We start from the raw sequence: 12,439 nt of genomic DNA, 5'->3' as shown, positions 1-12,439 counted from the left end.
AGGTTTCCGTAAAAAAAATGTCCTTGTTGCGGACACTTGAAGCCAAAGATACTTTTAAGTCCTTCCTTCAGCCCAAACAGGGCTGCAAACATCAGAGTAGTTTTAAAAAGTGCGATCACTCCTTGTTCATTGAGTCGCTCATAGATTTGCCTGACCGTTCCTTCGATAAATCGTCGAACTGGAACGACTTGATCAGAAGCAGAGTTGCTTGAAGAAGAAGAAGACATTCTCATCAACGTTTAGGCCTCGCATGTAATGCGAGTCCATGCAGATGCGAGAAACCCGAATCCCACAGCTTGCTTCCTTGTTCCCAGGGCCCGGCGGTTCGAAAGCCGATTGAGGATTGAGGCTAACCCCAATTAATTGAACCGTGGCCGAGAAGGGACTTCAGACTTCAGACTTTGGAAATGTCATTTTTACCTAACTGAGTGTGTACCTTATACACCTGCATATCATGGACAACCGCGAGTTGCACTACATTCTATGAAGCCTCCTTTGCAGACGTTGTTTGTGTCGGTCCCATTCTCCCTCCCCACCAACGACGTTGGTGGGGATGCTTTGAAGTCTGGAATAAATGGTGACAGCAGGAGGGCATGAAGCTCCTGACGGGTTGACCTTTCGTGATGCAAGCTTAGCACCTGGTTTCCCGCGCTTTTTTATACCATCGGGTGCATGTTTCTCCCAGGATCATTCCAGTGGTGAGGATATGTGTTACGGAGAGGTGGTAGCCGGGAACAAAATACTGCCCACCTGTTCACGTGCTAGCTAACTCCTCCCCCACCCCATCCGTGGATGTGATCATGTTTAATTTAAATAGACGAAGACGTTTAAACCCTCCAGTGAGCTGAAAAACTAGTGTTTGAATACAAATAGAACAACCAGACAAATACAGGTAGTAGTAACTACATTGTTAATGTCTAACTTTTGTTTGAATTATTCATTACACTGAGCCACTAACTATTTCTTGTAGTTAAATTTAGGTCAAGTCGCGACAAAACAACAGCTCATTCAACAACCTTTTTATATTTTTCTGTGATGTTGTTTCCCTGGTTTTCTGGATAACTTTAAAAAGATCACTGGAGTTGAAGACAAAACTGACGTTTGGGCTACAACCGGCGCCAGAAAACAGTTCACACGCACGCTTTATCGATAAGGTTGTGATTCCTCGTTTGGACTCGACAGAAATGGCTGCGAATTCTTGAAGATTCGCGGACAAAGGTAAAAAAAAAGACAGCTTCTCAGTTTCGACGCCCAATAGCACTTAACGGCCTTTCACTAATTCATAGACGTGATTCTCAAAGTGATATTCAATCCATCCATTACCATTCCACTAAGAGCTAGACTACTTTAAATTTCTTCGCAGGAATTAGAAACTGGACTCATGAACTGGGGGTTTACTGTCGCAGCTTATTTTCTCGTAGCAAGCCTACTATTGCGTGAATGTAAGTAAAATAACTCTTTTTATTTAAAGATCAAGGGCCCCCTTCAAGTTTGAAATTTTGGTCATTTACATTCCACCGTTAACTCTTTCAGCAATGTCTGTGCAGAAAAGATAATGTTCGTAAAATGCCAGGATAACACGTTGTGGGAACGTCTTGTTGATCTCCTTGTTGTAATAATGCAATCTTTTCTGCTCTTTCGCTGGCTACGAATTGTTGCAAAAATAACACTGATTTAAGGAAAATATAACTTAACTTATTTCTGCTACTTTGCGATTGGTTCAACTCATTAAACTTGTACATAAACGGCGAACCACCCTGGAACCAGATTTTGGTAGGTGTGGCTTTCGAGTTCACAAAAAGAATGAAAAATTCACCGCCGGGTGCTCACGCTTTCCACAAAACCTCAAATTTGGTAATTTGCAGAGGACGGCAAAGAAATGTACCAAAATTAAAAACGCTCGCGCAGAGCGATTGTTTTTGTTCATTACTGACCTATTGTTTTGTGGCGTTGTTGTTGCCGTCGCCGACGTCGTTGCTTAAGTTTCCTCTCTTTTATAAGCCGTCCTCTAATATTTACCGATGTTAAATTATATACAGTTGATACAGTTATTTTACTATTTAATTGCTATTGTAACAGATAACAGTATGTAGCAATTATTATTTCAATTAGGTGCTGGAGCTTCTGGAAAGGTGCAGCAGATAGCGCAACCAAGAGATCTTAACGGACTTTTGAAAAGTATGTGAGTCAATGTTTTCATTTCGTCATTTTTGGACACTTATCTAAGACTGTTCTGAAGTTTCCATCTGTTGATGAAAACACCAAGAGTACTAAGCAAATGAGAGCTATTTCCTGAATACTATGATCTCTTGACGGTACTTTCTTGTGGTGCTGTTTATTACGCTGTACATTTGTACAAAGCTTCAGAAGTTAAGGACGGTGCCTACTAATACAGAGGTATTTTTGCGCGGTTTATGACTATGCGGGGAAAGCAGATCTTAGCAAGGGCTACTGGAATCCAAAAAGAAAACTGGGGGTTACCTCGCATTTTTCCGAGATAATTAAGAATAATTCAAAAAAACAGTAAAATACAAAGCAAAAAATGGCGTTTTTTTCCATATTTAAGTTTTATCATCTCTGAAAAATGCACGGTTACCCCCAATTTTCTTTTTGGATACCAAGAACACTTGCTCAGTTAGTTCTGCTTTCTCCGCGTAGTTTTAAATCGCGCAAAAATATCCCTGTATTAGTAGGCACCACCCATAGGAAACCCGAGTATCTCGAGATGCGCAGAACGTATGCACAGTAACAAAAGTAGGCACCATCCTTAAGCCAGTGTCAATTTGGGGTATAGTTTGGCTAGAAATAAGGCCATTGCCGCTTTAATTTTTCCATAAAAAAATTGTCTTAGTTCGCGGGAAAATGAAAATTTACAGTTGGAATAAACCTATTCAAGAGGTTCATCTCTTAACATGGAATAAATGTGGTGGAATATTTTAAGCCTGGTGAGTAGATGAGAATGATGTATTATTTTATTTTATCATTGTTACTAGTTTAAAATTGTAAATGGTTTGAACCCAGGAGTCATGTTATAAGTACGTAAATTATGATTATCCGGGTGAGTGTAGTCCTGAGAAGGACTGTTTGTGGTGACTTTGACTGACGTTTCGACAACCTGAGCGGAAGTCATCTTCAGCGTCAAGTGAATTGTGGAACGTCAGTAGGTGGTATATACGTCTCTGGTTGTTAACCTGATTGGTCAGCGAAGTCCAGATGTTATTGGTCGTTTGTCAGTAAGCCGTGATGTTATTGGCTGTGAAGACTGTAAAAAGTGATTGGTGCGTTTCGATTCGTCTTTTGTTAGTCAAAAAGTCCGTGGGTCTATTGTTAGTAAAATGTCTATTGTTTGTTTGTTTCGTTGTTGTTGTCAATAAGTCGTTTGTATGGTGCAGGTAGTTGTAGGCAACCGTTGCCTACAACTACCTGCACCATACAAACGACTTATTGACAACAACAACGAAACAAACAAACAATAGACATTTTACTAACAATAGACCCACGGACTTTTTGACTAACAAAAGTCAATAACATCACGGCTTACTGACAAACGACCAATAACATCTGGACTTCGCTGACCAATCAGGTTAACAACCAGAGACGTATATACCACCTACTGACGTTCCACAATTCACTTGACTCTGAAGATGACTTCCACTCAGGTTGTCGAAACGTCAGTCAAAGTCACCACAAACAGTCCTTCTCAGGACTACACTCACCCGGATGATCATAATTTACGTACTTGTTACTAGTTTAATAGCCTTAGCTCCCACAATTCTTTTGTAGCTCAGTAGTAGAGCATCCAAACTAGTAATCGGAAGGTCTTAGGTTCGACTCCTGATAGGTGCACTCGGATTTTTTTTCGAGTATGCCTGTGTCACTTACTGATGTAGAATAAAAAATATGCGTGGTCTTTATTTTTGCCATGATAACGGATTTTACCGCGTGAAAAAGTTTGTTCAAAATGTGTTGAGCTCTCTTAACTATTTCAGGTAAATTCATTACGTTCGCTCGCCATGGTTTCCAAGAACACAACAATTTTCGCACCCTTCACCATGTGGCTCCTCTCAAATGGTCTGATAAGCTCGCTACACAGGCTCAGAAACTTGCATACCAAATGGCTCTCAAAGGGACTATTCAGGTTCCTGGCATAGACCTGTTTGGCGAGAACCGCGCCAAGCTTTCAGCAGTCAACTTCGACTGCGAGAAAGCTGGTGAAGAGGCGACCAAGGTCTGGTACAATCAGGGAAGCAATTACAGCTACGCAGATCCGAGGCTAAACAGCAACACAGACTCTTTCACCCAAGTTATCTGGAAAGGGACCCGCAATGTTGGAATGGGATGCGCGCAAAGGAGGGGAACTGTTAGCAACGAGATATATGTGGTGGCTTTGTACTATCCCGCGGGAAACAGCCCGCGGGCTCTCCGTCAAAACGTTGTCAGTCCAAGGAAAAATGTGAACGATGCTTATTCGTCGATTTTTCGGCGGCGGAATCACATGTACAAGGGCAAGAGTGGAGTGTCAATCAAGCAAGTGAAAACACGATAGCAAGAGCGCGCGTAGATAGCGTGACGACGAAGTTTTCTCTTTTTGCTATTGCGCATACAGTCCTGCGCATCTCGAGATGGTGCGAGTGACTAGGAGCGCTTCAGAAGAACAAATACAAACATATTTTTCAGAGAAAACCAGATCTTAACGAAAGCTATTGGAGTCCAAAAAGAAAATTTGGGGCAACCATGCATTTTTTAAAGATAATCAAACTTCAACTTGTGAAAAAATGCCGGCATATATTGTTATGTATTTTAAGGCTTTTCAGAGTATCGTTGCTTAGCTATCTCTGAATTACGCGTAGCTTAATAACCCCAAAATCTGCTTTTCCCATAAACGTGCAAAAACACCTTTATATTGCGAGCCACCACCCTTAAAATATTACTGCGTAAACATACAATCTTCTCTCAAGAATAATCGCCCCATTTTAGAAAAAAAAAACTAAAATAATCGCCTCTTCCTAACGTTGTCTTCTTATAAATCTAGTCTAGCAGATTGTAATTCTCGATTTCTGGCCACTTTTTAATAAAAATATTTGCTATCTACTCTTGTTGTCAATTTTTTTTACTTATGGTTGGACAGCAACCGTTTAATCTTTCCTTGACCCGAATGTAGCTTGTTTACCATCACCATTACTTGCTCGTCATCGTTGAAAAACGTGTTGAAATTATTTCCTGAGTAAGTCGTTTGCCGTTGAACTGAATATACGGGTTGAACTTTTTTGCGGGATAGCGAGGTAATTGCAATTTAACGGAAAATAAATTTCTGATTTTCGAACTGATCTTTCTTTCTTTCATTTTTTTATCTCCAAATATCACTGGCATCCAAGCGTTCGTTTTGGTGGATGTCTTTTCGGAAGACTTTAATCGCGTCAGAAATTAGGATTCTGTTTTAATGAAAATTTAAGTCGGTTTTCCCTTTTCACCGATCTCAAATTCAGCATTGAATCACATGATTTTGAGCGCAATAAATGGCAATAATGCACTGATATCTGTGTCACTGTGCATAGTATAAGTTAACGATCCAATGCAAGAGTTGGTTTCACAAGACCAAAAAAACTTTAATTTTCCTCTAAAAACCTTTTTTCCAGTAGTATGACTTCTCTGCACTCGTCGCAACCTGTTTCAGTCGATGTTTTTTCCTTTATTCACGACGAGTGTTTCTTTTCTTCCCTAGCCGAATTACTTTTGCTCTTTGTTATTTTTAAGTTTAGCCATGACGCCAGTCAAGTTAAATCGGTTATGTTAGGTGAAAACCAACTCCGTTGCTTATACATTTTTAATTGCAAGCTTCGTTGCCTGCACTCTAAATTCACTGCAATTGAAATATTCTCCGTCTTGAGCTGTTGTGGTGTAAAGTTTGCATATTATTTGATCACACAAAGATACTGAAATGCGGTTGTACTGAAAATAAGGTTAGTTTCTTTTTTGTTCTGATTTGCTATGAGGGTAAGAAACGAATTCAACTTTATATGCTGAAAAAATGTTCTTATAACAGCTGAGCTTTTTACTCTTTAGATATAGCGATTCTGATTCTACCGGTTGATTTTCAGATTTTTATCAATATGGCTTTGACAGTCGTTACCGCATAGTTGTAATCGAAATATAGTTTTTCTACGTTGGAACACTGGCAGGTTCTGACACTAACAATCGTTCTACCTGTTACACAGTGTTTAGTCAGCATTTCTATTGCAAACTGATAATCTATTGAACGCGTAAGAAATAGTAGTACATAAACAGTCTAAACATCATCTGGTCCAGCTCATTAATTCCACTTTAATCAAAATCAACACCGGGAACGCGAACTATGTGGAATACCTGTCAAGTGATCGTTTGAGTACTCAAGTCAATCCCGCTTTCCGTGTCACTGACTCGCTTGTTCATGTTTCCAAGATACCGTGACTTAAAGATAAAAGTGATACGGGTCACGAACTCTTGCTCTTAAACACAGGCAACGCCACAAGTATACGTTGGCTTTGACCTTGCCTCGTTTATGGTTAAGCGATCACGATGCGGTTCGTGCTCATTTGTTCGGCCATGGAAGATTCCGAGCACAAAACCCATTGCATAAGGGGAACTTGTCCACTTTGCTTTCAAATAATCAAATGTTCGTACGAAAGAAAATTAACTATTAGCTTCATATTATCTAGTATTTTAAATTGAGTGAAGGTGAGTGAGAATTTTCTGTTTCTGATCGGAAACCTCAAGTCAGGTGCATGAAAACAGGACTTAGCCGCAGTTTATGTTGCTTAAGATTGAAATTGTGTAAATTTGTCCATCTGTGGACAGGAGCGGGCTGCTGTGCACAGACTAGTAAATAGAAAAGAACAATGTTTAGACTTCAAGTGTATTACAGGCAAAATAAACAAAATAACACAGTTAGTCAAGTGGAAAGCACTGCTAACCATGGTCTCGTGCGTTTTCACTTCAAATATCAAGTTGCTGTTCAGTCTTGCATCCAATTAACTTGTTACTAAAAATTCAATTTTTATGAACAGATGCAGTAGCAGCGAAGCATGCGCAATGGCCATTGTGAAAGTAACAAGCGTTCTGCTGTTTCAAGTTGTCTTGAGTCTGGCAAAAAACTCAGGTTGGTCTTCTCTGATCAAAAGACGCCAACGGCGATTATGTTGACATTCAGGAGCTAGGAATCAGTACAGCGTCAGAGTGCTCTCCCTCGATTGTCCTAAAATGTACCCAGTCACATTTTGTGTTTTTTGATCCTCGAATGTTCACTCGTCCTTCCTACTTAAAACTTACAGCAAACACTGCATGAAATCCAACAAATTGTGGAGCAAATGGCAGCAATACCGCATCAGTCTAGCAATAAAAATCAATGCGAAAATTAGTGAGGTTGAACGATTAACGGTAACGAGGTAGAACGTTTTCAGATAAGGCAGAGAAACGTGAAATGTTCTCGGGCCGACTCAGAATACTCCTCTAAATTTTGCACGAATCTTGAATTCCTTAGTTGTTTTCCATCTTACATGTCCTTATTTAGCGTTGGTAATGATTTATGAGAAACCTCGCTTTATTACAGGTGATATCAATGAATATCAAATGACAAAGGCATCGAAAAAATCAATCGAACTGGAAACTGCCTATGTGTACAGAACAAGCATGCCACAGAGACATCATTACTCTGGTTAGTAGTCAGGTATCTCGGACGATGTAGCATTCAGAAACTACAATTAGTTGAGACACTGTTAAGGTCCGTTTTAACCGGTTTCAACATTTGCCCAACATTCGTTCAACAATAGACTGCAAACAGTCCCCTTCTGGTTAGTCGAGAGGGTGCGCTCACAGCGCAGCGAGACTGGAGTGAGGCGAATTAAACGAGAAGAGACTGCCCGTTCGCTCCAGTTCTTTCGCGCTCGGCTATTCGCGCGACCTCACGACTATCCAGAAAGGGACTGCTTGCATCTATTCAACAAACGTTAAACGGATGTTTAGTAAACGTTGGAAGATCGGAGTGTTCAAACGGCTTCAACGCCAATCAACATTTTTAAGAACAAAGAAAATGTTGTAGCGATGTTGAATGAAAGTTTAAACCAATTTAAATTTGATTCAACACACTTTCAACAAGTTTTCAACATTTTTTTTACGCTTTTAACAACGTTGAACGACCTGTTCAAACGCCCCCGACATTTGGTTCAACAAATGTGTTGAACCAAATGTTGAAGCAAATGTTGATTCATTCTCGACTCCAGAGCTCTTCCCTTTTGCGCATGATTGACGGCAGGACACTAAACGGTCCTTTGCGCGCACGCGCAATACTTTGCATCACGCGCTCAGTAACAGTCTCTACTTGGGCCAAAAGATAGGGGTGGGTTTTTGGCAATAGTGTATCAGCAATGCTGCAACTAATAGTAGACTTGCTGAAAATCCCTTTCCTTCTCATTTCCGGTCTTTCTTTGATTTTTTTTTTTGGTTTGGTGTGTTCCCTCCTTTCCTTAGCTCGACTTGTAGGCAAGTTTAGCCAGAACAAAAATCTAGTCCCTGGAAGGAGTTGAATCCATGACGTTCCTCAGTTTAGATCAACCGTTTGCAGATCACTTAATCTCCATTCTAATATGCAATATTCCTTTGTCAATCCTTGATTCAATCGTTAGATCGAAATTCTCTTTCACGCGCGCATCTTAATTCTATTCTCTTGTTAGTGATCCTGGGGAGCAGTGGTAAGAGTATACTTGGGCCAATGGTTCCGGAGTCAGGAGAAGAACAGATTCATAGAGTGCAGGGATTTGTGCTCAAACCGGGCACAATTAAAAGAGGTGAGTGTCAGGGGCTCATGACTTCGGGCGCACAACTCCTATGTTGCGGCGTTTTCATAGATCCCTTTGTTTTCAGATAGGGGGTTCACTGCTATTCACCGGCAGGGAAAGTTAAAATTCCGGTTCACATGAGAATTAAGCAAAGCTTGTGACTCGTTAGCAAGGCTACTCTGATTGTCTGAATTCGTGGAAACTTCGATCTAAAAATATATAGGTCTGTAAAAATGCCGCGACACGAATATTTATCAATTGCAGGCTCCGGGTAGTGAGCTCCTGGCTAAGGTATAGCAGTCTGCAAATGATCATTACCTTCCGCCAAGCCTGTGAAGATTTACCCTTCCAAAAACCCCTGAACATCTAAGAGTCTACCCCGTACACAATTGATTCAGTTGTAAATGAAATGCACTTTTTACTGATTTCACTTTCCGCTATTACCTGAAACACTGTTTTCACAAAATCAATGAACATAATAGATTATTTGCAAACCTTAATGTTCATGAAAACATTGTTTTTCTTTTCAACAATGCTGATCCCTGTGTTTTATTTTCCCAGCAATGGAAAAAAGAGCAAAATTTAACCTTTAAATTTTAGTAAATATTTGTAAAGTTTAATCTTACTATTGTTACCTTACCAATATTTGTTTTTCTTTTTCTTTTATTATTGTAAGTAAATCGGTTATACCATCAGATAGAGTGTTTTCACATGACGTCACGGCGGCCATGTTCGTGTCCCAAAACAAAGAAATGGCGGCCATGTTGGTGTCCCAAACTAAACCTCTGGGAATTGAACTATATTTTTATGCAAATACTTTCTTTTGTTTCGGGAAACCAATATGGCCAGTAGTTACGTGAATGAAAACGCCCTATAGATTGAAATATTTAAATAAAGTTGCTGTTGTTGTTTTACTAGGATGCAGGCAAAAATTCAGTGTATCGACATTTGTCCTCTTCACAGCGGCACCAAAAGCTAATTTTGTCAGCTTTACAATGTCATTGCTGTTTTGTTCTGTTCCTAGGTAATCCCATAGAGTTTGCAGGAACAGCACTGAACACTCACAATCGCTATCGACTGTATCACCACGCCCAACCACTGAGGTGGTCTGATAAGCTGTCCTCGGAAGCGAATAAGCTAGCTTATCAGCTGGCGCAACAGTTTAGTAAAAGTAACTCCAAGAGATTTCAGGTGCCCGACGAGGATACTGTGGGGGAGAATGTGGAAAAGTTCCTCGGAGAAACATTTGGCTGTGACTCCACTGCGGCTATGAAAGCTACAGATAAATGGTATCAGGTATTGAGCATGAGTGTTTGCAATGTCCAAGGAACTATTCTCGTAAGATGACACGGTTGTTTCGCTAACAAGAACAGGTGTTGTTGTATCTTTTCATATAAATAGAGAATGGCGCTCTAAGGTTGCGAGATTATTGATTTTTGTATCGCGCGCGCTACCATCTCTGGTAAAAATAATGAAAGATTGGTCGCCGTCTATTCCACAAAGAAATACTTGGAATTGATGGATACTGCGTTTACGTTGGAGCTTATTCGGTTTTTGAGGGAACAGAATACTTCTTGCTCGAAATAGGCAGGATTTGCGGTATTTTCACGAAAATTGATATTCTGTGACACTACAGGTTAGCGTATTGCTTTTTGCTAAACCAACAGAAACTAAAAAAAACTAACAATACCAAAAGAATATTCAGTTGGAGCAGAATAATTTCTTAAGTATTTCTGTTTGAAATTATTAGCATCTCATTGTCTATGACCTTCTCACGAAAAACCTCCCTCCTTGCGTGTATTATCTTTCTATTTTCTTAATTTCTATTTGCTCCTCTCTTCCACTATAAAAAAAATGACTTGGAAACGTTTCCACTGTAAGTTAAGCTCTCAGAAATTGATGAAAGCGGTCATTTCTCTAGCACTGCAGCATATCCTTTTACTGATATAACTGCGACATTTTTACTTCTTCAATCAGCAAAGCAAAAACTACAGCTATAACTATCCCCACATTCAAGATGACACAAGCTCGTTCACGCAGTTGGTATGGAAAAACTCTCGTTTCTTCGGCATGGGATGTGCGCTACGCAAAGGGCTGCTTGCTAATGACGTGTTTATAGTGGCATTGTACAACCCTCCCGGAAATGTCGGCGATGGAGTATCAGTTAACGTCCTGAGGCCTGGAGTCAAGGAGGGGGCAAAGACTGATGTGTACTCCAGTGTGTTTAGAAGAACCAAAGTAATCAGCCGAAAACAGAACAAGAAGTAGTACTACTGAAGGGACTGTGTCACGGCGATCTTGTTAGTGTTTTGTCAGAATTATTCTAAAATTGTGATCACGATCCCTTCAGATGATTAACGCTAATACCCGATTAAAAGTTAACTGAAGTTTTTATCTCGCCCGTTAAAATGATTTTAAAAGCTAATTTTAAGCTAATGGTAAAGAAACTCAAAGTAAAAACTAAGGGACAAAAATCATTTTGAAGAAGCTTTAATGATTAATAATTAAACTTGAATCAAAATTTATTTAACCCAGGGTTAATTTAATCGGTCTTAATCGGGGTTTGAACAACTGCGCGCAGTGCACTTATATTTTAAGGCTTCCATTGGTAAATGTGACTTTCGTTTTTCTCAAGATGCTACCGAAAATAGTTGACATGGTTCAAATGAAGTTTTTTTTTATTACTCTTTTAGTTTGGTAAAACACATAACAGCAGAACGAAACAGCTCTCTTGAGTGCCAAAAATTGATCGAGAGTTTATAAAATATACTCCTGTCCATTAAAATAAACAGATTTTGATTTTTGGACAGCACACAGGAGTCGATCTTCTCGAGCGCTTGGGAATTGCCGTGAAACAAGAGTTTAATTTCTAACAATTAATTGTTTGATCTTCAACTTTCTGTTTTCGCTGAGGCTGAACTCTTGTGAACTCTTGCTCGTGGCTTTAAGCAATCACAGAATCGACTATATAGAAGTATGATCATGTTGCTTGTTCGATTTTAGAGGAGGTCCAAGACTTAGTGTGTAAAAATTTCTCAAGAAAATTTAGCTGGCCAAGTGTGGAAAATAAGGGAGACAGTCCAACGATTGAAATTATAAAACAACTGTTTGTTAATATTTATAATTCCCTCCATGCAATAATTTGCAGACTTAAAAACCGCTGCGTATCACTTAAACAGTGTAAAAATAAATACACGGATTTAGTTGCATTTCTATTTTTCTTAATAACTTGCCAATTTATATGAGAAACCCTTTCTTTGTTGCAAGAAACAGAAAGAGAACAATGGTTACCGTTTTTCCTTCGGCTAGTCAGAGTGGTTTTTAATTAAAATCGAAATAAAATTTGCCTTCGCAATACAAAAATAATGGATGTGATTTAATTGATGTGTTCATTGTAATTCACGAGACACTACACTAGCCCTCGTCATAGCGTACGGTTGAACAGAACACCCTGGGGACTTTTGGTCACCATGCCATCTCTGTGTATTTCCGAAATTTCATGAAGTTCGTGAAATGACACTCTCTTCACAAAACACGAGATCCTCTCGACGAAGACTACGACCACTGGTCAAGGGGTTCGGGAAGGCTGCAGGGACGACATTCATGAGTAATCTGAGGGTAGAGGTACT

At 39.7% G+C, this 12,439-nt stretch overlaps 2 protein-coding genes across 2 annotated transcripts; both read left to right on the top strand.

Annotated features, from left to right (window-relative positions):
* The first annotated feature begins 946 nt into the window (after positions 1-946).
* LOC146485980 (Golgi-associated plant pathogenesis-related protein 1-like) lies at positions 947-5,073 on the top strand. The gene is made up of 4 exons (XM_085102060.1): positions 947-1,218; positions 1,364-1,442; positions 2,113-2,178; positions 3,990-5,073. The coding sequence occupies exons 2-4, from the start codon at positions 1,382-1,384 to the stop codon at positions 4,544-4,546; spliced, it is 684 nt and encodes a 227-aa protein (XP_084958186.1). The 5' UTR covers positions 947-1,218; positions 1,364-1,381; the 3' UTR covers positions 4,547-5,073.
* Positions 5,074-5,833: 760 nt separating this feature from the next.
* Positions 5,834-12,149, top strand: LOC146485979 (uncharacterized). Its single transcript, XM_085102717.1, has 6 exons — positions 5,834-5,960; positions 7,044-7,135; positions 7,586-7,690; positions 8,706-8,819; positions 9,835-10,106; positions 10,788-12,149. The coding sequence occupies exons 2-6, from the start codon at positions 7,069-7,071 to the stop codon at positions 11,076-11,078; spliced, it is 849 nt and encodes a 282-aa protein (XP_084958843.1). The 5' UTR covers positions 5,834-5,960; positions 7,044-7,068; the 3' UTR covers positions 11,079-12,149.
* The last annotated feature ends 290 nt before the right edge of the window (positions 12,150-12,439 follow it).

The sequence above is a fragment of the Pavona decussata genome, unplaced genomic scaffold (assembly GCF_977016875.1).
Source record: "Pavona decussata unplaced genomic scaffold, jaPavDecu1.1 SCAFFOLD_23, whole genome shotgun sequence".
NCBI classification, from domain to species: Eukaryota; Metazoa; Cnidaria; class Anthozoa; order Scleractinia; family Agariciidae; genus Pavona; species Pavona decussata.
Note: the sequence above shows the minus strand (reverse complement) of the source record. Positions and strands in the feature narration are given on the sequence as shown.

Excerpts from the sequence above, each read along its gene's own strand:
- LOC146485979 (XM_085102717.1), top strand. The coding sequence starts at position 7,069 with ATGGCCATTGTGAAAGTAACAAGCGTTCTGCTGTTTCAAGTTGTCTTG. Across the intron at positions 7,136-7,585 it reads GAGTCTGGCAAAAAACTCAG|GTGATATCAATGAATATCAA; the intron begins GTTGGTCTTCTC and ends GCTTTATTACAG. Across the intron at positions 7,691-8,705 it reads ACAGAGACATCATTACTCTG|TGATCCTGGGGAGCAGTGGT; the intron begins GTTAGTAGTCAG and ends TTCTCTTGTTAG.
- LOC146485980 (XM_085102060.1), top strand. The coding sequence starts at position 1,382 with ATGAACTGGGGGTTTACTGTCGCAGCTTATTTTCTCGTAGCAAGCCTA. Across the intron at positions 1,443-2,112 it reads AAGCCTACTATTGCGTGAAT|GTGCTGGAGCTTCTGGAAAG; the intron begins GTAAGTAAAATA and ends TATTTCAATTAG. Across the intron at positions 2,179-3,989 it reads TCTTAACGGACTTTTGAAAA|GTAAATTCATTACGTTCGCT; the intron begins GTATGTGAGTCA and ends TAACTATTTCAG.